Below are 26434 nucleotides of genomic sequence, written 5' to 3'. Positions count from 1 at the left end.
CCTACCCCAGGTCCCCTCCTCTAAGGGTAACCTCTATAGTTCCAACAAACTAGACTTAGGTAGTCCTGGGTAGGATTTGATTGCTACATGGCTTGGCACACAAGACTCAAATTTGAATCTTCATGTTAGATCCGTACTTTAAGATAGATCTTTAAATTAAATGAATCTAAAATGGTTAATCGTTCCATCTTCATTACCCCTATTAAATGAATCTAAAGTGGTTAGTCGTTCCACCTTCATTACCCCTTTTATCCTGGCATGCCAAATTCCAAATTCAATAACTTCAATCCAATTCTAGCAATAGAATCATGAAAATATTTGCACAAAAAGAATCTGTTTTAACAAATCACATTCATACAAAAGTGCAATGCTATTCGGTGCACGCACAAGCATTATGATTAGATTTAGATAACGAATACATGGGAAGTAATGCACTTTTTTGTTATATTTTTGAGACCAATTACTGTAAGCGTGTGTGAGAAATAATGATAAACTTCACTACCAGGAGAACTCTTTAATGTTCGGTAGGCAAAAACTCACGTAGGGCAGCCATATGGGCTTTGTTGAGTGGGCAACAACCCACCATGACACCTATATGCTTTATAGTTTGGTCGGGTGCATTCGGAATGCGCTTTACACTTTCCGCTAGATGGCCATTGGAGATCCCTTTCAACTGCTCAATGTGTAATTCTTCCCTCTCCAGTCTCCACTGGTTTAATATGAATTGATATCCTATGCAAAGTTTTCTATGGTGGTCGATACCATATATAATTTATCAGGAGGAAAAAATATTATAGTGACTACCCATTTCAACACTTTTTTATCATTTATATTAGTTTATTGGCATAGTCTAACTTATAAATAAAATGACATTTTCATCGGAATATGGTGATAAAATCTCAAGCAAAATTGTGATTTTTTGTTATTTAAAATACATTTTTGAATACATAAATGGATTTAGCACCCTGAAAAACCCGTGGGACACTCGAATTCTACAGATTAAACAATTTAAACTCAAGTTTTAAAAATCTCTACCAGATCCTGATTAAAATTAACTAGAAAAATGCTTTGAAAAAAAAACCTTTTTGTCTATAAGTTAGACTATACATTAATTTATTAATAGAATGCCATAAACACGTTCATCATTTCTATGTATATAATAATTCAAGGTTCCTTACAATTCAAAAAGCTAAGTTTTTTTTTATTAGTCTATTATCACCTTCCTTCAAAATCTTCATGAAGAAGATGTTTATCCTCCCCTACTGTTACTCTTCACAAATATTTCAAGTTTTTATTTCCGAATCCAATTTGATTATCTCCCATGCCGAGTAATTTAAAAGACTAATGATGACAATTTTTTGAATACAGCTTTCGCACATGACAATTTGAAGGAATAATTTCCTTTAAGTTTGAACTTTGAACGTTAGCCTGAGAAAGGGTTAAGCCACTTCAGAGAAATCTCTCAAATCCATCTTCATCTTGAAAAAAATAGCATCCCTTTCCTTCCCCCTTATATAACATTGAAGATGAGTCATGAAAGTGGAGAACACTCTGTTAAAACAAGTGAAGAAAGTTTCATTGTTGTGAGCTTCCTACAAGCTCTAAAGCTTCTTGCTTCTCTTCTACTGTTTTGGCCAGTGAAAGAAGAATGTTTTTTGCTTTCTCATCGGGATTGCATCCCGAAGATACCATTTCCTTGAACCAAGTTACAGCACTTCCAAAATCTATATGCTTACCATGGGCATCCATCAAGTTTGTGAAGATAGTCTGATTTGCTTTAATTCCCTGTAGTCGCATTTCCTCGTATGTTTTCATCATTTTGTCTAAATTATTCATCTTTGCATATCCTTTAATTAGTGTACCATATGTGACGACATTTGGCACAATTCCATCTCTTTTCAATCTGACGAAAAATTTCTCTGCTCCCTCCATGTCAGATGCATTGACATATGCAGATAATAGAGTTGTGTATGAACACAAATCAGGATAGCATCTGCAAATCATTAAATCAGGAATCAACTATATATTCAATAACATATTAGAAAAAATTTCCCATTAATTTTGGAACTGTTGGGAGAATATACTTGTCTCTAGTCATTCGCTTGAACACGGTTCTAGCTTCCTCAACTAATGCAGAATTGGCATACGCATCGAGCAAGACGTTATAAGCTTTTCGTGTTGGCCTGCACATTGACAGGAACATTATCATTTGTCCATATAAATAATACAAAAGCAAAATGCATATAGAAACACCTTTCATAAGATTTTGATATCCTTCTAAGTAGGATCTATACTCCGTCTCTTACTAAGATAAGAAGACCAAAAACTGTCAACTTTTAACAACAGCATCAGGTAAGTCAAAATCAAGAGTCGCAGAGATGTTAGTAACTCACGGTGAGAAGAATATTTGCAACTCAATTTTGTTAACAAATGAAAGCCTTTACCTAAGCTTCATAGCCTTTTTTTAGTCGAGCAACAATACCGAGAACATGTTCCTTATCCCCGAGTAACCTTTTAGAAACATTTCACGGAATAAATCATAAATGTTCCCAATAAGAATTGGGCACTCTTCCCCATGCATGTTCCTTTCACAAAATAGCAATTCTCTTTCAATAAAGGTTTGACGGTGAGTTTTTATATTTATAAATTTCACTTTTAGAGTGAACCTTTAGAGGACCTTTACGAACACATAAAACGTTTCTATGCTGAAAAATTAGGACATCCTAAAATTTCTAACAAGCATGAGATTACCATAAGGATCTGGCAAGATCATTTACATAGTGGAGTCTGGACCTCAAAACAAGCAAAACAAGAAAGACTGCCTTCAGTTAAAACTACTTGTTACGAATGACATAGGTTTTCCTAATATTGCCAAATGACCAAATCTTTTCCACTGATCTAGATTCTAAACGGATATTTCTATTAGTACAAAATTAGAGGGATGCAGTTTTACATGGACAGTAAAGAAGTACAAAAGATTAAGGGTGTTTCTATGTTTAAAACTAAGTCACCTGACACGGGGATTCGAGATTCGACGGATATAGACACGTTGACCTCATGAACATGACACGTTCGGATATATATATATATATTAAAAATTAGATATTTCTTACACAAATTCTCATTCATGATACAAATTCATTGATTCAAACATAGATCTTCATCTAGATGTAAGTTTTACAAAGTAACATTATGCATACAAAATTACAAATACAATTGTGACATAAATGATAAATGATAAATTATAAATTTATAATACATATTCAATTCATCAATGATCCAATAAGAGAAAGACAAGATAGTAAGATAAAGATATTGTAGTTTTCTCATTAAGTCATCAAAACCAAAATGTGTTACTATTTACATAGGTAGTGCAATGCCAATGGCATATAGAAATAGCAAATACAAAACAACTACAACTACAAGTCTACAAGTATAAGCCTCAAGGAAGTAGGTAGCTCATGACTCATGAGTCATCAATCCTCATAGTCATTATCAAAATCAACATCACTGTCCTCATCATCATGGTCACCATTGCTCTCCTCTGCTGCATCCTCTTGCTTTGTATCCAAAGTCATCTCTGCATCTGCTAGTGTGGAGGATGACCCCTCTATAATATCACCATCATCAAATCTAACAAGCTCTAGCACTTACCTGTTGCTTGAATCTCTTTGAAAAATCTCCGACACCCTTTGCTCCTTGCTCCCAAACACCCACAACAAACTAAACCACTGAATGTGCAAATAGAAAGAGGAGATACGCCTTTATAACACTGCACGGGTTTTTGATTTCCAGATTCGAAGTGTCCTGATTGGGACACATTTCAGATTCAAAGTGTACTGATCAGGACACGCCCGGATTTGAAGTGTCCCAATCGGACACGAATCTGCCTGAATCGTGTTCGTTTCGCCGGATTCGAGACACGCAGGGCCTGAGGGACGAATCCGGTTTCATAGGTTTAGAAGTAGTTTCCCTCCATGAGATGGTTTGGGGACCATTCAAACAAAGAACTTCCTTTTACTACTTACATTTCTATGACTCTTCGAGGCACATGAATAGATCCAAACAAATTTCCAGTGTTCCATAGGACACATCCCCAGCGTGGGGTGGATGCATTCCGCACTTCCCACACATTTGGGACCAGGGATGTCTAAGGAAACATTGCCCCACCTCCTCCTTTTGGGGAGTCAAAGGGGAAATGTTTCTCTAGTGTGGGAGACGTGTTTCCCCAAAAGCGTCAAAGGGGGAAGCCCAAAAGTACCCCTTTTGATGGGGATGCCCAGAAGCACCCTTCTTGAGTTTGAGTTATATCAATTTACTATTCTAATCTTTAGACTTTAGTATCTATTATAGTCTAGTTTGCTTAGTACTAATTAGATTCTAGAATGATGAATTTAATTTTTAAGTCAATGTAGATTCTAGAATGATGAATGATGAATATGGATCAATATATTCATGCTTTCATTATTGAATATGAATTTGATATATATATATATATATATATATATATATAACTTTCTTATCTAGGGACTTCAGTATTTTTTCTTGGATCGAAAGGTGCCTTTGATCTTAACATTCTTGCCACCTTTGCCCTCCACAAAGGTTGCTTTTTCCTTCTTGGAATGGCTTCTAATTCTTTGGGCTTTGTTGGGACCACCCTACCTACAATCTAACCTTCTTACAACTCCTCCCATAGAATTGGTTGCAACAAACCTTCCTCATGAGAGAGGGGTGCACAAAATCAGGTGCTAGGGAAACATGTTGCATCAACATCGAAATCACTCCATGGATCCAAGAAGACAAACCATCTAGGCAATCAAATTTTGTTTCGTTAGCAGGAGGGACATTTAGAACCAAGTCCGCTAGGAGTGGAAAAGTCCCACATCCTCACTTATGCAACCTCCTTCTTCACCTCTTTTAAATAGACTAGAATGCATCAAGTGATTTCTAAGTTGCTTCCTAGGTTCGGAGGATTCCCCTTTTGATCGGAAACTTGCCTAAACTTTCCAAATTATTAGGACAAGTGGCCATTAGATGAGCTAGTGAAAGCAGTGCTCTCATACAACAAAATCTAGAGTCTATTGGGATCCATCACAATTTGGAAGAATCTTGTTAGGAAGCTCCTTACTCAAATAAACCTTTATGCAATTCAAAAATAAAAAATGCATCTTCATCTTTGCCACAATGATAGCTAATGAGATCCCTTAAGGTGTTCCCAATTTGGGTGGGAGCTTAATCCTCCCAAAAATGCATAGGGATGTTGGAGAGTTGTGCCCATACTAGGGTCAAGGAGATAGATCTTGTTACCCCTCATATTTTATGAGGAAAACTTGTGGTTTTCATCACATAACAAGGTTTGTAGGATAACATATCAGACCACTGATGGACCTAAGTTATACAACGTTTCATTTGCTTGAAGTTGACACATTTTTGGGTTGAGTAGATTGATGATTTACGAATCACCCTCTTAATACTACATGAGGATTATGGATCCTATTGTTGATTTCTGGTAGCATCGAATGTGTTCTAAGTCTCAAATTTTGCAAGAAGACTTGGGCACATGTATTCCAAAGAACCCAGAAAGCTTTTTGGTAAATTCCACCCAGAAACAATTTTATTAAAATAATTAATTATTTTTAATGGGACCCTAAGTCTAAACTTAGGAAATTAAAATAATTAATGGGTATTAATCTAAACTGTGGGTGTAACTGTTGATTTGGGGTAGCATCGGATGTGCTCTAGCCACGAAAATTGGTGGAGAGACTAAGGCATATGATATCTCCAATACCCAGAGAGGGTTTGGGAAAATTCTAAACAGTTTGGGAGATATTAGAATAATTAATATTTTTAATGGAGTTCCTAAGTCTAAACTTAGGGAAAATAAAATATTAATGTTAATTAATATAACACTGTGTTAGAATGGTCCAAAAGGCATGGATCAAGCCAGATCTAATCTTATCTATTGATTAGGGAGTTAATCTTGGCCGTTGATTTGTCAACGAGAAAAGTATAAGAGGAAGCTTGATGGTCACCTAGAGAACACACCAAGAGATCAAGATTTCGACTTTCTGGGGCTGCATTTGCTGAGAAAGTTGAGAGAGTGATCAGAGTTTCCGTTGAGGGGCAGTAAATATAGAATCAGAGAGGCAGAGATAGAACCGGGAGGATCGGCGCAGTAGTCGGAGAGAGGGATGCAGAAGCAGCCAAGGGTTCACGCAGAGCCAGTTAGGGCTCATGCAGAGGTAGCCAGGAGCTGCGCAGTGCCTCAGAGGGCCAGCGTGGGTGACGTAGAGGGCTAGAGGACTGACGCAGTTCCTCCAGAGGTTGACGCAGGCCAAGCCAGAGTGACATTGGGCTAATGCTGGGCTAGAGAGAGGCTGATGCAGTCCCTAGAGGCTGACGCTGGGGTTTCGTGGGGCAGATTGGAGCTGTACAACTGCCAAAGTGTTTATCCGGGGTTTCAGCCATAATATCTGCTTCCGAGTAGAGAGGTACTACTGTCGAGATTTTTCTCTGTTGGGTGACCCGGATTTGGCACCCAGATTGTATTCAAAAAATTGCATAATAATAAAACCCTCAGATCGCTGCACAGGTGTTCCCGCATTGGGTTTTTCCGGGGACATTAGTCTAAGAACAACGATGTCACTTGTGTGCTTGTTTCTGTTTCCTTCAGTTGATGATCTGTAATGTGTTGAGCATGTACTTGTATTTATTTCCAGTGTTTACATGGTCAATAACTTGTTAATTAACAGAATAAGTAGGTAGGAATAAATCAGAAAGTACATGAAGGGTTTCTAATAGGTTAGACTTAGAAATTCCAATAATAACTTCTAGAAGAAGACGAGGATCAAGTAGAAATGATCTTAGCCATTGACTAGCTTCTAATTTGGGCCATTGAATGTCAACGAGGGGATTATTTAAGGAGGCTTGAGGGTCATTTGGAAAGACACACAAAGTGAGTTTAGAAGCTCGATTTTCTGAAGCAGAGCAGTTGCTGGGATAATATCGATAGTGAACTTGCGTAGTGAGGGGCAGGGATAGTTGGGTTGGAGTTTCTTCTCCAGAGCCCAGGATAGCAGTAGAGAGACACCAGAAGGAGGCAGCGCAGGACACAGGAGGGATTGAGCTGAGCCAGAAGGCTCATGCAGAGGCAGCACAAATCTCCAAGCAGAAGTTTGATTTGCTGAGGGCGCTGACATTTCTGAGCTGGGAGGGCTGGAAACTGCTCCGGAAGGAAAATCGATTCCCAGTTGAGTTGACATAGAGCCTTAGAGGCTGATGCTGGGCCTACGCAGAGGCAGCGCAAAAATAGTCGGGGACATGTTGGTTTAGCTGCCGGATTTATCGAAACTTGCTAGATAGAGTGAGGTAATCTCACAAATTTCTTCTGCCAATTTATTTCTCTATAACTGGATTGTCGGGAGGGCATCCAAAGTTGTATTCAGAAAACTACTGCATAATAATAAAAACCCTCTGAGTTGCTGCACCGATTTTCTCGCATTGAGTTTTTCTGGGGACATTTGTCCAAAAAATACCGTGTCATTTGTGTTGTCTCTTTCTCTATTGTTCTGTTCTTGTTTTGGGCATATTATTTAATTGGTGTAGGTTGCAGTGTATTAGCTTCGATAGTTGCTGTGGGAAGAAGTAAATAATTTGTTTCAGAAATTAACAAATAGGAGAAGTTTAATCAGTTGTTGCGGTAGGGATTCCGGTTTGCGGATTTTTCACATGGTATCAGAGCTAGTGGAGGTGAATCAAGAAGAACAGTGCCAGAGAACATAGCGCTAAGCAGAAAAGGAGGTCGAAAAAGCTGCAGGAGGCAACAGTTCGAATTCCTAGAGAGGTTTGCACAATCCAAGCCGGGAGGGCAAAATTTCGAGGCAGTCTCTCTCTGAGTGAGTCGACAGAGAAGGGCTTCCAGATAGAGATCTTGTAGTGGCAGAGGGAGCAGCGCTGAAGCCTCAGCATGAGGAAGGGCTTGTGGGACGCAGTCTTTCTACAGACCGTTTTGCTGGGTAGAAAGACGTTAGAAGAGAAGAGAAGCACTGTGAGGGAACCTTTCCTCAGTAGACTTCCTGCCAAGAAGTCCATTATCTTATTGACTGAGCAGCAACAATAAGAGCAGAGAGGAGCAGTTCGACAGTTTTCGTGGCAAAAATGGCAACCAGCGGTTTGAGAGATTAGGACAGGTTAGATGGGGCATCCAACTACGTCATCTAGAAGGCGAGAATGTCATTTCTTCTAGATGAGCATGCTCTCAAGACATATGTCGACAATGTGGTGGCTGTGCCTGCAGATGCAGATCCGTTGAAGAAGTACAAGGCATAAATGGCAAAGGCAAAGAGAATGATCCTCGACGAAGTGAAGGATCATGTTGTCTGTCACATCGCTAGCAGAGGGACTGCTAAGGAGATGTGGGATGTGTTGTCTATGCTGTATCAGGGATCTTCCGAGCAACGAAAGACGTACCTTGAGTAGAAACTAAGATTTTCTCAGATGCAAAAGGGGGCACGTGTGGATCCATTCCTCACGAAGCTTCAGGAGACCCGAGATGAGTTATCAGCTGTGGGGTCTACACCTCAAGATTTCGAGTTGGTTAGACTAGCCCTCAATTCTGTCTCAGATGAATGGCAAGTCTTTGTCCAGAGTATCCTGGGCAGGGCGACTTTGCCGAATTGGGATGAGATGTGGGCAGCTCTCAAGCAAGAGGAGTTAAGGAGAAATTTGTCAAGTGTAAACTTGACAAAAGTAGCAGCAGTGGGTCGAAGCCCAAGGAGGAGGATGAGAATGTAGCCTTTACATCGAAGGTGCAGCGGAGGCGGAAGAAGGATGTCTCGAAGATCAAGAAATGGGTCACTACGCAACACAGTGTCCTCTCAGAAAGAAGGACAAAGATGAGAACCACGATCTGAAGGCTGCACCCACGAAGATCGAGGAGGAGGAGTTCGCCATGATAGCCGAGATACCTCCAGGAGGGAGGTGGTCTGATTTAGAGTTGTAGTTCGAAGGAGCTACAGATGGGTAGGATCCTTGAGGAGCCCACCTCTTGGATCATTACTTTGCTATGGGAGCTCAGTTTTGTGGTAGCAGGATGGACTAGTGTCGGATGGTGCCAAGGAGTGTCGGAGAGACAGTGGCAGTGGCTAGGAGCGTCAAAGACTGAACAACGCATAACAGAGTTGGCAACAGTGCAGATTGCACAAAGTAGAGTTTAGCAACAACGCAAAAGATTCAGAGGGTCAACACAGAGACTAGCAGTAGTCAGGTTCCAACATTCACATGGTATCATACTGAACACAGTTAGTTCAGTGATTTTGGATGTTTTTCCATTGTTGATGCAACAACAGCAACAGTTTGCAGTGCAGGGCAGTTGGCAGTGGCAGTGTCGGCAGTAGCATGGATGCAAAATTTCAGAGGGAGTTGCAGTACAGATGCAGTGTTGACAGTGGCAGGGTCAACACCAGTACATATGCAACATTTGCGCAGTGGTTGGTGGACAGCATGTCAGACATTCACAGTGCAGAGGGAGATGTTACAGAACAAGGTGATGCTTCAGCAGGATACATTGCTAGAGCACATTCCTCGCTAAGAGGGAGTGTTATTTTCTGGTAGCATCAGATGTGCTCTAAGTCTCAAATTTTGTAGGGAGGCTTGGGCACATGTATTCCAAAGAACCCAGAAAGCGTTTTGGGAAATTCCACCCAGAAATAGTTTTATTAAAATAATTAATTATTTTTAATGGGATCCTAAGTCTAAACTTAAGAAATTAAAATAATTAATGAGTATTAATCTAGACTGTGGGTGTAACTTCTAGAAGAAGAGAGGATAAAGCAGAAATGATATTAGCCATTGATTAGCTTCTAATCTGGGTCGTTGAATGTTAACAAGGAGATTATTTAAGGAGGCTTGAAGATCATTTGGAAAGACACACGGAGTGAGTTCAGAAGTTTGATTTTCTGAAGCAGAGCAACTGCCGGGAGAATATCGATAGTAAGCTTGTGCAGTGAGGGGCAGGGATAGTTGGGTTGGAGTATCTTCTTCAGAGCCCAAGATACGCAACAGAGAGGCAGAGAGACACCAGAAGGAGGCAACGCAAGACCCAGGAGGAGTTGATGTTGAGCCAGAAGGGCTCACACAGAGGTTGACACTGAGCCAAAAGGGCTCATGCAGAGGCAACACAAATCTCCAAGCAGAAGTTCGATTTGTTGAGGGAGTTGACATTTCTGAGCCAGGAGGGCTAGAAACTACTCCAAAAGGCAAATCAATTCCCAGTTGAGTTGATGCAGAGCCTTAGAGGCTAATGTTGGGCCTATGCAGAGGCTGTGCAGAAATAGCCCGGGACACGTTGGTTTAACTGCCAGATCAACGGAACTTGCCGGGTATAGTGAGGTAATCTCACAAATTTCTTCTGCCAATTTATTTCTCTATAACTAGATTGTCGAGAGGGCATCCAAAGTTGTATTAAGAAAACTACTACATAATAATAAAAACCCTCAGCGCTGCTGAGCCGGTTTTCCCGCATTGGGTTTTGCCAAGGACATTCGTCCAAAAAACAGTGTGTCATTTGTGTTGTATCTTTCACTATTGTTCTGTTCTTGTTTTGAGCATATTATTTAATTGGTGTAGGTTGTAGTGTATTAGCTTCGATATTTGCTGTAGGAAGCAATAAATAGTTTGTTTCAGAAATTAACAAATAGGATAAGTTTAATCAGTTGTTGCAGTAGGGATTCCGGTTTACAAAATTTTCAAACGTAGTACCTCATCATGGTGTTGCTTGGGATGTTACACAATGGTTTATGTATGATGGTTCTAGCCCCCAAGGGTTGGATACTAATAGCATGGGATGAAAAGTGGCTTATGTGTTAATTATCATGGTACTTGGTTCTTTCTCCATGGTTGCATATTTATGGTCGATGGAACTTTGGATCATATGTTGATGTTTTCACTTGATACTTTGAATAATAGTTTATATGCTCTTTGGTGCTATGGTATGTCATTGATGGATGGTTAATAATTATGTGTTCATGATTAGCATAGCCTAACACTCATACGTCTCACTTACGAAAAAACTAAGAAAGGAAAAAAAAGTGTGGCATGTTGTGATCCTACTTCATGGTGGCAGGTTTATTTCTTAGCCCCATTTTATTATGACTATGGCTTATGGTAGAGTTCTAAGTCACTTGGTTCAAGTTTGGCAACCTTGAAGTTAGAAAAAAAATTCAACACTAAATTTTGGTGATAAAATTAAACATAAAGTTCTACATACTATAAAATTTGGAAATTAAAAAATATAGGTAATAAAATTTAATATACTAATTAAACCTATGTTGCACTAGTTTTGGGGATGGGGAACGACAGGGACGGGGATGCGTCCTTGGAATGGCTAGATTGCACCCCCAATTTTTTTTGTGGACGAGAATTATATATATATATCGTTTGTAGTTGTTTCAAGCTTGTAAGTATAACAAGCTATACTTTATAGTATTATGCACAACCCTTACCAATTATGAAAAATCCTAACCATTTTAAAAAAGAGTTGAATGACATTCCATTGTTGGCCACTAGACATGAGCTTTAGCTTTAGGAAACTTAACTGTAACTACTTTCAATTTTTAATAAGGTCTATGAAGGATCTATCAGACAAAGAACTGTCTTTATAGCAGTTTTTTTGTCCTCATATTTCTTGTTAATGATGACTATGTTAAACATAAAAGGCATTCCCTTCTCAATAGGTTTTGCAATTTTTTACAACTGTGTTGAAAACCACTATAAAATACTTTGGTTTGTAAAGAGATTAAATTCATATTTCAAATTAAGAAGGGGATTGAATAGGAATTTATTTAAACATTTAGTACCCAATCCAAGTCACTACTATCTGATTGTTTTCATAATGCTTGAGGTTGGGATGGTGGAAGCACTGAACTTGAATGACTCCTCGAAACCTATGTACAATATGTAAAAGTTGAGATGATCCGAAAAATGAAAAAGAACAAGAGCAATAACTACAAGGATTAGCGTTTTAAAGCCGATGGGGGGTAGCTCAATTGGCGATCGTTGTGTTATGGAGTACTATGTAAGCAATGAGATTAAAAGTTGAAATCCCCCGTGCGTCAAACCAACACAAAAAGGGATTAGCATTTTAAAATGTTGCATTTTCTGGTTTCTTCACATGGAGGTTGCTTCTTCTAATTTTACCATTGAAGATATAATATCTAAAACATCAGAAATCCAAATTGGAACCCATCATACGAAACCCATGTTTTGAGCTGCAACTTGTACAAAAAGTTTAGATTCAATGCATTACAAAAATAATGGATGGGAAAAATGATCATATTGTTCAATCATCAATGTCCATGACTGTCAACACTGAAGCTATAGCTTGGATTATCCCAGAAATCTGCCAAAACATTTTTGCTATATGTTCGGATCGTCCTTGAAATCTGTCCAGAATGTCTTGGGGATGGCCAGGAAGTTCCCGAGTCCCAGATGAAGTCCCCAACAGTTTGGGGAAGTTTTCCAAGGGTCCAAAAGTCCCAGGAACATGGGGACACAAGGTACGTGGGTCTTTTTTAAGGGGACGGGTCCCATGCAACATAGAATTAAACATATATGATAGAAATGGAAATAAAATACAATCGTGATTAAATATATATGTAAACAACACATCATTTTATTTAAAAAAATAAAAAAATTAAGAAGAATGTTTTGGAGAGATTGTTTAAATTGGAATAGCGAGGTAAAGTATATTCTTATTTATTCATGGTATTTAATGTTATCTTCTTGATTTCGAAAAGGCGGTTATTTGTTATTAACTTATTATCATAAAGCCCTAAACCCATACATAATTGTAGATGTAAAAGAAGGATTAGTTGTGATATTCTCTATCATGCTACATATACAATGAATAAATAACAGCAATAAATGCAATTAATGAATAATAAGAATAAATGAAAATACAAAAAAGTATGATGCCCTCGTAGGTTTAAAAAACACAGAAAGGATGACACCCTTACATAATTCTAGGTTGACCAACTGAGATTGAATTAATGAGTGATGGGAATGTTGATTTTTTTCCCTTGCAAATCATGGAATTTAATGGAAAGACGGAAGGGATATATATATATATATATATAGGTTGACCAACTGAGATTGAATTAATGAGTGATGGGAATGTTGATTTTTTTCCCTTGCAAATCATGGAATTTAATGGAAAGACGGAAGGGATATATATATATATATATATATATATATATATTGTGGTTTGGTTGGTCCATGTTAACACCTGGAATGTAAAGCTTCAAACACAAAGCTTGGAGCCTGAAGGAAAAAATATGGCGTTAGGTGGGCAGAGCTGCTGAGTTATACGGCAAAGGTCTCAGGAAATGAACGTGGCACCGAGTGAGGAAGAACACTCTACAGCGAGTTGGGAGAGAGGAAAATACAGGTCTACGTGGCGGTCGTCCTAGTGTTTCTTTTATCTGTAATAATATTTTAGACGGATTCGAAACTAGACGAATGTCATGCTGCATTCTAACGAATTAAATCAAATTTAGAGAAATTTGATATTGAATAAGTTCGGATTTGCATTTGCCTCGGAATTCATCTCTAGATTTGTCGAACTCAAACGAATTTATTCGATTTTGTGTAGAATTCCGGGAATTTCAATTTTTTTGCTTTAAGTCCACCCAACCTGGTGACTTAGGTGGAGTTTACTAGAAGATCATGGTACAAAACCTTTAATTTATGAAAGGGCAAAGTGCCAGCCCCTTTTTTCATGATGAAGGCATATATGTTGAAGTTGAAGATGACATTATGATGAGGTCACCTCCGTTAATTTATCCACTCATATGATGGCTTAAAAGTGGGAAGATGTCATCACAAAGAATTTATACTTCAAAGGGGCCACCCCCTTCCTTATCTCACATGACAACTCACTTTATATGGCATATCACACGGTGTAAATGAATTTATTCATAAATTGTACGATGGTGGTGTTGTGTGGCTTTCTATATATTGAAGTCTTTACCCATCACATGGAGCCCCTTTGACTTCAATCCATGACTGCATACATGGATCCATTACATGGAATGGGTTTACTTCCCACTTTTGAACCATGGTGTTGACCTGAACACATATGTTAAATTTCCTAACCTAGCACTTAGGCAAATTACTTCCTAGTAATTTTTTTGCTCATAATTAATTTAAATTACAATTTACTAAATAAAATGTAGTACTAAGATTTTTAACTCGTGAATATAAAAATTTCAATCAAAACAAATAAACCAATCTCCACACACAAATATTTCTGCCCTTCCAATTGTTGATATTGGGTAGCATTGGGAGGTACTCCCACATGCTTGTTGATATTGGGTAGCATTGGGAGGTACTCCCACATGCCCCTGGTTCTAGGCTCGTGAGAGAGAAACACCCACAAAGTGAGTGTGTGGGCTTTGCACCCAAAGTTGGGGGTTTTGGACCCAAAGTGAGTGGGCTTGGAATCCAAGGAAAAACATTTAATAATCTAATTTAATGTTGAGGTCATGTTGGTGGGTTCTTGATGGACATAAGAGGTTTCCTAAAAGTCCCAAGGACAAATATAAATATGGAGCCAATGGAGAGGCTTGAAACAAGAAAATCAAGGACTATTCTTCATGTGTGGTAGAGGCTAAAAGTGATCTAGCCATAGGCATCAAAAGGAACCATAGGAGAGAAGAAGTTTGGAGCAAAGGACAACCCTGTTTTAGCATCAGAGGAAGGTATAAGGACAAACCAAGTTTTGGTTAAGGTAGTTGCAATCGAGGAGGGAATTGTTTGAGGTATTTGTTGGGCAAAGAAGAAGTTTGGCCTTATGGGAAGGGCTGGTTTGTGCAGGTTGCAACAAGTGAAAATGGGTTGACGTCTAGTAAGGTCCTGTGGAAGGTTGTTTTGGTTGGTTGCAGGCCTAAAAGAACACTGCAAGGCTAAACAATAGAGGTTGAGGCTGAAACAGGTCAAAGGAAGTTGGCTATAGGGGTAAACGAAACCTATTAGGGTAGGCTGCAACCTAGAACATGCTGGTCGAGAGCAAAATGGGTAGGCTGATAGCCAAAAAAGAAGGCTAAAGCTACAGGGGGGTAGGTAGAGGGCTGACAGTACTACAACAAGAGGACCAAGGGCTAAAGGAGTAGGCCAAGGTATGTAGATTGTTGTTTGGATCATTTATGTTGAAATTTCTAAGTCTGACACGTTAGAAATCCCTACTGCATTTTCTGGTTTGATTTCTCCTACTTGTTCATTCCATTAACAAGTTATTTATAAATATAAATACTGAAATAAACACAAATGTAGCGTTAATTCATTTATAGATCAACAACTGAAATAACTGAGACAAACACACAAAGGACACCGTTATTTTTGGACAAATGTCCCCCAAAAAACCCAATGCGGGAAAACTGGTGCAACAGATATGAGGTTTTATTATTATGCAGTTTCTAAATACATCTAGGGTGCTAGAAATGGCTCACCCAATAGAGAATGCCCTCGGTAGTAGTACCTCTCCTTGGAGGCAGATATTCCAGCTGATCAATCACTGGATGAACGATCCCACAACAACAATGACAACTCTTTAGCTGGACAACGAAAGCTGCTCCAAGCTTCTTTGCTGCTCTGTGTCACTCTGTAGGGACTACGTCAGCTCTTAGACCCTCTGCATCACCCATGCTAGCCTCTTCAGCCTCTGCGCAGCTCCCAACTGCCTCTACGTCAACCTCTCCAGGCTCTGCGCTATCTCTCAGTACTATCTTTGCCTCTCTGTGTTGTCTCTATGGCACTATCTCCGCCTCTCTCCTATGTATTCTCGGCCTTGTGTCGAACTGCCCCTCGCTGCAATAGATCACTGGTTCAATTCTCTCAGCAAACCCCGCTCTAGAAAATCGAACTGACATCTATTTGGTGTATCTCCATCTGACCCTCAAGCCTCCTCTTATACTTTTCCCGTTGAGTCTTCAACTGCCGAGATTAAGTCCCTAATCAACGGCTAAGATTAGATTTGGCTTGATCCATGTCATTTAGAACATTCTCACTCAATTTTATATTAATACCCATTAATATTTTAATTTTCCTAAGTTTAGATTTAGGAACCCCATTAAAAATATTAATTATTTTAATATCTCTCCAACCGGGTGGAATTTCCCCAAACGATTTCTGGGTCTTGGAGATCTTATGTGCCTTAGCCTCTCCACCAATTTTCATGGCTAGAGCACATTCAATGCTACCACAAATCAACACTGCCTCCTAACGAGGAATGTGCTCTAGTAATGCTTCACCATGGAAACATCACACTGATCCTCCGCACCGGTACTTGTGCTGATGCTGGGCCTGCTGCCCTACATCCACTGCACTGCTTCCCATGACACTGCCACTGCCACTGCTACATCTGTACTGCAACTCCCTCTCAACATGCTACCCCTAGCACTGCCACTGCTAATTGCTGCACTGCAACTCAGTGACCAAGAAGTAAGTAACTGATCTACCCAAATACTGACATCCCGATCAATTTGGAAGCCTCATGAAACTGAAGCTGCCTCTGCTGCTATACTGTGCTCCTTCTGCCGCAACTACACTGCTGCATACACCTCTGTGCCTCTCGCACTGCTGCAACCTCCATTGCGCTGCCTCAGATTTCTGCACCTAAGCACTGCCTTGCTGCTCCACTATACTTTGCTCCACCCGACCACTGTCATCCTGCTACTGTCGTTAAGGGCTCCTGTAGCTAGATATCATGCAAGAGTATGGGCACCTCAAGGATCCTGCCCCTAGTATGTAGTCCTCCTGACTACAACTCGATGTCTCCCCACCTATTCTCTAGAGGTGTATGAGCACTCATGGCACAATCGTCATCAGTCTCGACTTCTTTTTGCACCTTCGCTGGAGTTGCCTTGGAGTCGAAAGCCTCTCCTTTGTTTTTCTTCTTGGGACACTGGGATGCATAATGTCCCAGCTCCCCACAATGGAAGCACTTCACCTTGGAGATGTCCTTCTTCTTCCTCTTCCCTTGCTGTCCCGCAGATGCTAGAGCCGCATCCTCCTCTTCCTCTTTCTTGATTCGACCTCCCTTGCCACTACTCCCTGCCTTGGTCATCCGTTTGATCTCTTCTTGGCGAAGAGCTGCCCACATCTCCTCCCATCCTGGAAGAGTGGCCTTACCCAAAATACTTTGGACAAATGTCTCCCACTCCTCAGAGACTGCATTCAGAGCAGTGCTCACCATGAACTCCGGATCCGGTGTAGACCCCACAGAAGTAAGTTGGTCACGAATCCCCTGCAATCTGAGGAGGAATAGATCTATCTCCCTTCTACATCTGATATGACCGCAACTGATTCTCTGATAGCATCTCCCACTGCACAGAAGTGACCTGATACAAGGTCGTCAAAGTATCCCACATCTCCTTTGCTGTGTTCTTTTCAACAATATATGTTATGACATGATCTTTGACCCTGTTTAGGATCACGCACTTTTCCCTCGCCATTGCATCCTCATACTTCTCATTTTCAGTTGGGTCGACCAGGATAGCCACGGTTCTCAAGGCAAAGTTCTTGATGTGATGTCGATCCAAGACTACCAGGATCTTGGCCTTCCAGATGACAAAGTTGGAAGCCCGTCCAACCTATCCTAATCCCTCAGTCCGTTCACTGCCATTTCAGCTCCTCTTCTGGACTCCCTCTAAGTCTTGATTTCCCTGCTAGAAATCCTCCTGCGAAATGTCGAACCGCTCCTCTCCAATCCTCCTTGCAACTGCAACTCGGATCTGGATTTCTTGGCTAGAAATTCGTCAAGATAACGACTCCCTCTACCTTGGTTCTGTCCCCTTAGGTACTGTTCGGCATCGACAGAAACAACACCCCACCAACTTCTCAATCACAATCTGCCCATAGCTCGCCAAGCCCTGGAAATTGAAGAAATTGAGCCTTTCAGGCTCCGCGCAATCCGGCAACGACAAAATTTGCTCCTAGCCACAACGTTGATCCTTTTTGGCTAAGAAAGATGACTGGGCACTCTGTAGGTTTGATTTGCCCCTCTCTGCCTGCGCGTTGACCCTCCTCCTAGCTCGAAATGATGACGCAGGCCCTCTGCGTCACTTCTTCTCTACTGCTTCTACTTTGGAACAACGCTGTCTCTCAGGATAACTGCTACTGCTGCAAATTCTTCAGATTACTACTGGTGCCTTCAGTGCTCCTATGATCTGTAATCCTCTGATACCATGTTGAAGTTTCTAAGTCTCACACGTTAGAAATCCCTACTGCATTATCTGGTTTAATTTCTCCTACTTGTTCATTCCATTAACAAGTTATTTATAAATATAAACACTGAAATAAACACAAATGCAACCTTAACTCATTTACAGATCAACAACTGAAATAACTGAGACAAACACACAAGGGACACCGTTATTTTTGGACAAACATCCCCGAAAAAACCCAATGCAGGAAAACCGATGCAGCGGTTATGAGGGTATTATTATTATGCCGTTTCTGAATACATCTAACGTTCCAGAAATGGCTCACCCAACAGAGAATGCCCTCGGCAGTAGTACCTCTCCTCGGAGATAGATATTCCGGCTGATCAATCACCGGATGAATGATCCCACAGCAATAATGGCAACTCCTTAGCTGGACATTGAAAGCTATTCCAAGCTTCTTTGCTACTCTGCGTCACTCTGCAGGGACTGCGTCAGCCCTTTGGCTCTCTGCGTCAGCTCTCAGACCCTCTACGTCACCTACGCTGGCCTCTTCAGCCTCTGCGTAGCACCCAGCTGCCTTTGCGTCAGCCTCTGCGCTGTCTTTCTGGCACTATCTCTACCTCTTTTCTATGTATTCTCGGCCTTGTGCTGAACTGCCCTCGCTGCAACACATCACTGGTTCAATTCTCTCAGCAAACCCCGCTCCAGAAAATCGAACTGACAAATCAATTTGGTGTATCTCCAACTGACCCTCAAGCCTCCTCTTATACTTTTCCTATTGAGTCTTCAACGGCCGAGATTAAGTCCCTAATCAATGGCTAAGATTAGATTTGGCTTGATCCATGTCATTTAAAACATTCTCACTCAATTTTATATTAATACCCATTAATATTTTAATTTTCCTAGGTTTAGACTTAGGAACACCATTAAAAATATTAATTATTTTAATATCTCTCCAACCAGGTGGAATTTCTCCAAACGATTTTTGGGTCTTGAAGATCTTTTGTGCCTTAGCCTCTCCATCAATTTTCATGGCTAGAGCACATCTGATGCTACCACAAATCCTCACTCCCTCTTAGCGAGGAATGTGCTCTAGTAATGCTTCACCATGGAAGCATCACACTGATCCTCCGCACCGGTACCTGTGCTGATGTTGGGCCTGCTGCGCTACATCCACTACACTGCTACCCATGACACTGCCACTGCCACTGCTACATCTGTACTGCAACTCCCTCTCAACATGTTGCACTTAGCACTGCCACTGCTAACTGCTGCACTGCAACTCAGTTACCGAGAAGTAAGTAACTGATCTACCCAAATACTGACATCCCGGTCAGTTTGGAAGCCTCATGAAACTGAAGTTGCCTCTGTTGCTACACTGTGCTCCTTTTGCCGCCGCTACGCTACTGCATACACTTCTATGCCTCTCGCATTGCTGCAACCATCATTGCGCTGCCTCAGATTTCTGCACCCAAGCACTGCCTTGCTGCTCCACTATACTTTGCTCCACTTGACCTCTGTCATCCTGCTACTGTCGTTAAGGGCTCCCATAGCTGGATATGATCCAAGAGTTTGGGCACCTCAAGGATCCTGCCCCTAGTATGTCGTCCTCCTGACTACAACTCGATGTCTCCCCAACTCTTCTCTAGCAATGCATGAGCACTCATGGCACAATCGTCATCAGTCTCGACTTCTTTCTCCGCCTTAGCTGGAGCTGCCTTGGAGTTGGAAGCCTCTCCCTTGTTTTTCTTCCTAGGACACTGGGATGCATAATGTCACAGCTCCCCACAATGGAAGCACTTCACCTTGGAGATGTCCTTTTTCTTCCTCTTCCCTTGCGGTCCTGCAGATGCTAGAGCCGCATCCTCTTCCTCCTCTTTCTTGATTCGACCTCCCTTGCCATTACTCCCTGCCTTGGTCATCCGTCTGATCTCTTCTTGGTGAAGAGCTGCCCACATCTCCTCCCATTCTGGAAGAGTGGCCCTACCCAAAATACTTTGGACAAATGTTTCCCACTCCTCGGAGACTGCATTTAGGGCAGTCCTCACCATGAACTCCGGATCCGGTGTAGACCCCACGGAAGTAAGTTGGTCACGAATCTCTTGCAATCTGAGGAGGAACGGATCTATCTGCTCTCCCTTCTACATCTGATATGACCGCAACTGATTCTCTAATAGCATCTTCCGCTGCATGGAAGTGGCATGATACAAGGTCATCAAAGTATCCCACATCTCCTTTACTGTGTTTTTTTTAGCAATATGTGGTATGACATGATCTTTGACCCCGTCTAGGATCATGCACTTTGCCCTCGCCATTGCATCCTCATACTTCTCATTTTCAGCTGGGTTGACTGGGATAACCACGGTTCTTAAGGCAAAGTCCTTGATGCGATGTCGATCTAGGACTGCCAAGATCTTGGCCTTCCAGATGACAAAGTTGGAAGCCCTGTCCAACCTATCCTGATCCCTCAGTCCGTTCACTGCCATTTCATCTCCTCTTCTGGACTCCCTCTAAGTCTTAATTTCCCAGCTGGAAATCCTCCCACCAAATGTCGAACCGCTCCTCTCCAATCCTCCTTACAACTGCAACTCGGATCTGCATTTCTTGGCTAGAAATCTGTCAAGGTAGCAACTCCCTCTACCTTGGTTTTGTCCCCTTAGGTATTGTTCTGCACCGACATAAACAACACCCCACCAGCTTCTCAATCACAATCTGCCCACAACTCCCCAAGCCTTGGCAACTGAAGAAACTGAGCCTTTTAGGCTCTGCGCAATCCCAGCAATGGAAAAATCTGCTCCTCCTGGCCACAAAGTTGATCCTTCTTAGCTGAGAAAGATGATCCGGCATTGTGTAGGTCTGATTTTCCCCTCTCTGCCTCTGCGTTGACTCTCCTCCTGGCTCGAAATGATGACACAGGCCCTTTGTGTCACTTCTTCTTTGCTGCTTCTACTTTGGAACAACGCTGTCTCTCAAGACAATTGGTACTACTGCAAATTCTTCAGATTAATACTGGTGCCTTCAATCCTCTGATACCATGTTGAAATTTCTAAGTCTGACATGTTAGAAATCCCTACTGCATTATCTGGTTTAATTTCTCTAACTTGTTCATTCCATTAACAAGTTATTTATAAATATAAATATTGAAATAAACACAAATGCAACCTTAACTCATTTACAGATCAACAACTGAAATAATTGAGACAAACACACAAGGGGCACCGTTATTTTTGGACAAACGTCCTCGAAAAAACCCAATGCGGGAAAACAGATGTAGCATATATGAGGGTTTTATTATTATGCAGTTTTTGAATACATCTAGAGTGCCAGAAATGGCTCACCCAACAGAGAATGCCCTCGACAGTAGTACCTCTCCTCGGAGACAGATATTCTGGCTGATCAATCACCGGATGAACGATCGCACAACAACAATGGCAACTCCTTAGCTGGACAACAAAAGCTACTCCAAGCTTCTTTGTTGCTCTACGTCACTCTGCAAGGACTACGTCAGTCCCTTGGCTCTCTGTGTCAGCTCTCAGACCCTTTGCGTCATCCACGCTAGCCTCTTCAGCCTCTGTGTAGCACCCAACAACCTCTGCGCTGTCTCTCTGGCACTATCTTGGCCTCTTTGCTATGTATTCTCAGCCTTGTGCCGAACTGTCCCTTGTTACAACAGATCACTAGTTCAATTCTCTCAGCAAACCCCGCTCCAGAAAATCAAACTGACAGATCAATTTGGTGTATCTCCAACTGACCCTCAAGCCTCCTCTTATACTTTTCCTGTTGAGTCTTCACTGGCCGAGATTAAGTCCCTAATCAATGGCTAAGATTAGGTTTGGCTTGATCCATGTCATTTAGAACATTCTCACCTAGTTTTATATTAATACCCATTAATATTTTAATTTTCTTAGATTTAGACTTAGGAACCCCATTAAAAATATTAATTATTTTAATATCTCTCCAACCGGGTGGAATTTCTCCAAACGATTTCTGGGTCTTGGCGATCTTATGTGCCTTAGACTATCCACCAATTTTCATGGCTAGAGCACATTCGATGCTACCACAAATCAACAATTTAATGTAGGTTGGTAAAAGCCCTAGTTTGCTACAACAATGAAATTAGTGTGTTGTAGATATTGGTATTAGGACAAGAAAGGCTTAGAGGACAAAGCCTTAGCCCTAGGTATTTGGTCAAAAGGAATTGACTTTCCATTTTGCGAAAATTTGGAGGCCCCAAATTTCTACTACAACAACTGATTATGTTTCTCCTATTTGTTAATCAATGAACAAAATAATTCCCTGTTTCCTACAGTAAACACTGAAATGAATACACTGCATCCTTTACTCATTAAATTAAATGTGGAAACAAGAAACTAAACAAGAAGGAAATACACAACATATCTACATAGTTATTTATGGACAAATGTCTCTGGAAAATCCCAATGTGGGAAAACCAGTGCAACAGCTAAGGGTTTTATTATTATGCAGTAGTAATTTCTGAATACAATCTCCAGATGCCCTACTGGCTATACAATACAGAGAATATCATTGACAAAGAGATAAGTGAGATTACCTCACACTATCACAGGAGACCTTGACAGATCCAGCGACTAAATGACTAGCCCCTGGCTATCTATGCGCAGTCACTGCGTCAGCCCAGCATCACACAGTCTAGGGTCTGCGTCACTCCTCTTGGCTGATTGATTTGCCTCTAAGATTATGACTTCTGCTCTCCTGGTTTCACACCCCGACTTCCAGCTACAAAAATCGATCCCTCCAGCAAATTTCAGATCTCCTCAAGGCTCTGCGCTGCCTTTGCGTGGCCCTGCATCAACCCCTTTTGGCTCTATGCTGCCTCTCCAGGATCTCTCTTTGCCTCCTCTGCTGAGTATTCCCGGATCAAGCGGAATCTCCAACCGGAACTATTCTTGCCCCTCACTGCAAAAGCTCACTTCAAATTTCTCACTGGCAGCTGCTCTGCTTCAGAAATTTGATCTTCTGAACTCTACTCGATGTGTTCTCCAAGTGCCCATCGATGTCCTCCTTATAATCCTCTAGTTGAGAATCAACGACCCAAATTAGATTCTAATCAGTGGCTTAGATTATTTGGACTCGATCTATGTCTTCTTCTAGAAGTTTCACCCATAGTTTAGATTAATACCCATTAATTATTTTAATTTCCTAAATTTAGACTTAAGGACCCATTAAAAATAATTATTTATTTGAATAAAACTATCTTCGGGTGGAATTTCCCAAAATGATTTCTGGGTATTGGAGAATGCATGTGTCTAAGCCTCCTTGCAAATTTTGAGACGTAGAGCACATCCGATGCTACTAGAAATCAACATCTTTGACATTGTACTACGATATAAAGGGCCATTATCCCCGTTACAAGAGCCATGAGTTTTTCTTGTTAATGGATTAATAAGAAAACAAGTTTTGGGCATTAATTCTTGTGTACTATCATTTGATCTGATTGTTGGTATATTCTGTTATGTAAAAGTTTGAAGTTAGGGATTTTCAGTGTGTTTATGTTTTCTAGCTAAGAGCATAGACCAGACATGGGGTGCGTGAAATTCTAACATGGTATCATAACTACTTTGAAGAGCAATTGGGTCATAATTGTGCACAAGTGGTTTCTTAGATGGCGCTGAGTTGTCTTGCTATTGAAGGAAGGACACCTAGTCAAAATGATTTCTAGGTTGAGGTTTGAAGACCAGTTGGAAGGGATTTCCAACTACAGTTCATGGAAGGAATGAATCAAGCTAGTGTTGTTGGTGAGATCTGTGGGATTATGCCAACACCCATATCAAGGCACCGACTGATGCAACAGCTATGGCTTTGTATAACTAGTTGATGCAAAGGCCAAGTTGATCATTCTTGATGGAGTCAAGGATCACTTTATACCTCACCTTACCGGAAAAGATATTGCATGGCACATGTGGGAAGCTCTAAAAGCGTTGCTTCAGAACAAGAATGAGAATTAGAAGATGGTATTAAGACTTGAGAGAGAAGCTCAAGTACATCAAGATGGCAAGTCCGAAGAATGTGACTTCGTATCTCACGAGGATTTCACAAGTTCGTGATGAGCTTGCATCTATAGATGACAATGTGGAAGAACCAGAGTTGGTGAGGACTACCATAAAGGGCTTCTCAGAGTAGTGGAAGCCATTCATCAAAAGAGTAGTCTCACGGGAGAAACTTCTAGATTGGAACATGTTATGGGACGATTTCATCCAGGAGGAAATTCGGGACAAGAATCTTTAGCCGAAGACTCATGTTGAGAATGTTTCCCTTGCTAGTAAGCTGAAGAAGGGAAAAGAGAAGCTCATCATCAAGAAGAAAGACTCAAGCAAAGTGAAATGCTTCGCATCTAAAGAGTATGGTCATTATGCGTGTAAGTGTCCACATAACAAGAAAGGAGGGAAAGAGAAGAAGGTTGAGAAGGCAATGGCCACTCTATATACAATTGACAAGGATAAGTTCACAAGGAGATTCGAGGAGTTGTTTTCTCTTATCTCTCATTTCTTCGGGAGCACCATTCGGGAGGGTGCTGTTTGTTTTTGTAGCATCGGATGTGTTCTAGCCACGAAATTTGGTGGAGAGGCTGGAATACATGAGATCTCTAAATCCCAGAAATCGTTTCTGGAAATTCCGCCTAGAAATGACTTAATTAGATTATTAACCAGTTTTTAAATATTTCCTAAGTTTAAACTTAGGGAATATGGTTAATTAATCAAAATTAGTTAAGTCAAGGTCAGAATCATCTAGAAACTCACATGGATAGACTCCAAGATAATCCTAGCCATTGATTAAGATTTAATCTTGGCTGTTGGAGCTCCAAAAGTGGATTATAAGAGGATGTTGATGGGCACTTGGAGAAGACATCTTTGCAGTTCAATTTTCTTGGTAGGTCAATTTTTAGAGAGCAACAATAGTTGCTAGAGAGCCAAAGATTGAAGCAGGGCCAGTGAGGGGTAGAGACAGTGATCTGAAGGAAGTTTTCCAGATACGAAGAGACATCAGCGAGGAGGCCGAGTTATTCCCAGAGAGGCAGTGCAAATGACTGTGCAGTTGCTTTAGAAGCAACTGGATTTTGCTGGAGAGAAATTCGTTCTTAGATCCAGAGGCCGGGCAGAGGATCTAGAGTGCCGGAAAGGCGATTTCGTCAGCAGAGGCAGGCATAACAACTTCATCAGAGGCAATTTCAAGCCACAAGTGTGGGAAACAACGCGGAAGGGCTCATGCTGGGGTTTGGACGACCAATTTTCTGAAGGGAAGTTGTGCCGAGACTACTTGCGGAAGAAGGGTAATTCCCTTAGAAGCAACACTAGAACACATTCCTCGCTAAGAGGGAGTGTTAGTTTTTGTAGCATCGGATGTGTTCTAGCCACGAAATTTGGTGGAGAGACTAGAATACATGAAATCTCCAAAACCTAGAATTCCTTTCTAGAAATTCCACCTAGAAATGGTTTAATTAGATTATTAACCAGTTTTTAAATATTTCCCAAATCTAAACTTAGGGAATATGGTTAATTAATAAGAATTAATTAAGTCAAGGTGAGAATCATCTAGAAACTCACACGGATCGACTCCAAGATGATCCTAGCCATTGATTAAGATTTAATCTTGGTTGTTGGTGCTTCGACAGTGGATTATAAGAGGAAGTCGATGGGCACTTGGAGAAGACACTTATGGAGTTCGATTTTCTTTGCAGATCGATTTCTAGAGAGCAGCGACAGTTGTTGGAGAGCCAGAGATCAAAGAAGGGTCAGTGAGGGGAAAACACAGTGATCAAGAGGAAGTTTTCTAGATTAGGAGAGACAACAGCAAGGAGATCGAGTTATTCCCAGAGAGGTAGTGTAGAGGACTGCGTAGTTGCTTCAGAAGCAACTCGATTTTGCTGGAGAGAAATTCGTTCTCAGATCCAGAGGCCGGGCAAACGGTCCAGAGTGCCCGAGAGGTGATTTCCTCAGCAGAGGCAGGCAGAACGACTTCGTCAGAGGTAGTTTCGAGCCACACGTGTGGGAGACAACGCAAAAGGGCTCACGCTGGGGTTTGGACGACTAGTTTTCTGAAGGGAAGTTGTGTTGGGATTGTTTGCGGAAGAAGGGTAATTCCCTTAGATAAGTTTGGCCAGATATTCTTGCGGTTTGGATTGCCAGTTGGGCATTCATAGAAGTACTCAGATTCACTGTTGCATAATAAAATAAAACCCT

General features: G+C 41.2%; 1 protein-coding gene across 1 annotated transcript in view; it reads right to left on the bottom strand.

Annotated features, from left to right (window-relative positions):
- Positions 1-1132: 1132 nt before the first annotated feature.
- The window catches only part of LOC149204961 (pentatricopeptide repeat-containing protein At3g59040-like), a 278602-nt gene continuing 253300 nt past the window's right edge, over positions 1133-26434 (bottom strand). The window contains exons 6-7 of the mRNA XM_089394852.1: positions 2085-2183; positions 1133-1993 (exon numbers count right to left, since the gene is read on the bottom strand). Of these exons, the coding sequence (XP_089250978.1) occupies positions 1576-1993; positions 2085-2183 (517 nt within the window). The 3' untranslated portion in view covers positions 1133-1575. The remainder of the gene's footprint in view (positions 1994-2084; positions 2184-26434) is intronic.

The sequence above is a fragment of the Pinus tabuliformis genome, chromosome 1_2 (assembly GCF_031772625.1).
Source record: "Pinus tabuliformis cultivar Carrire ecotype Pingquan chromosome 1_2, CPIR1, whole genome shotgun sequence".
NCBI classification, from domain to species: Eukaryota; Viridiplantae; Streptophyta; class Pinopsida; order Pinales; family Pinaceae; genus Pinus; species Pinus tabuliformis.
Note: the sequence above shows the minus strand (reverse complement) of the source record. Positions and strands in the feature narration are given on the sequence as shown.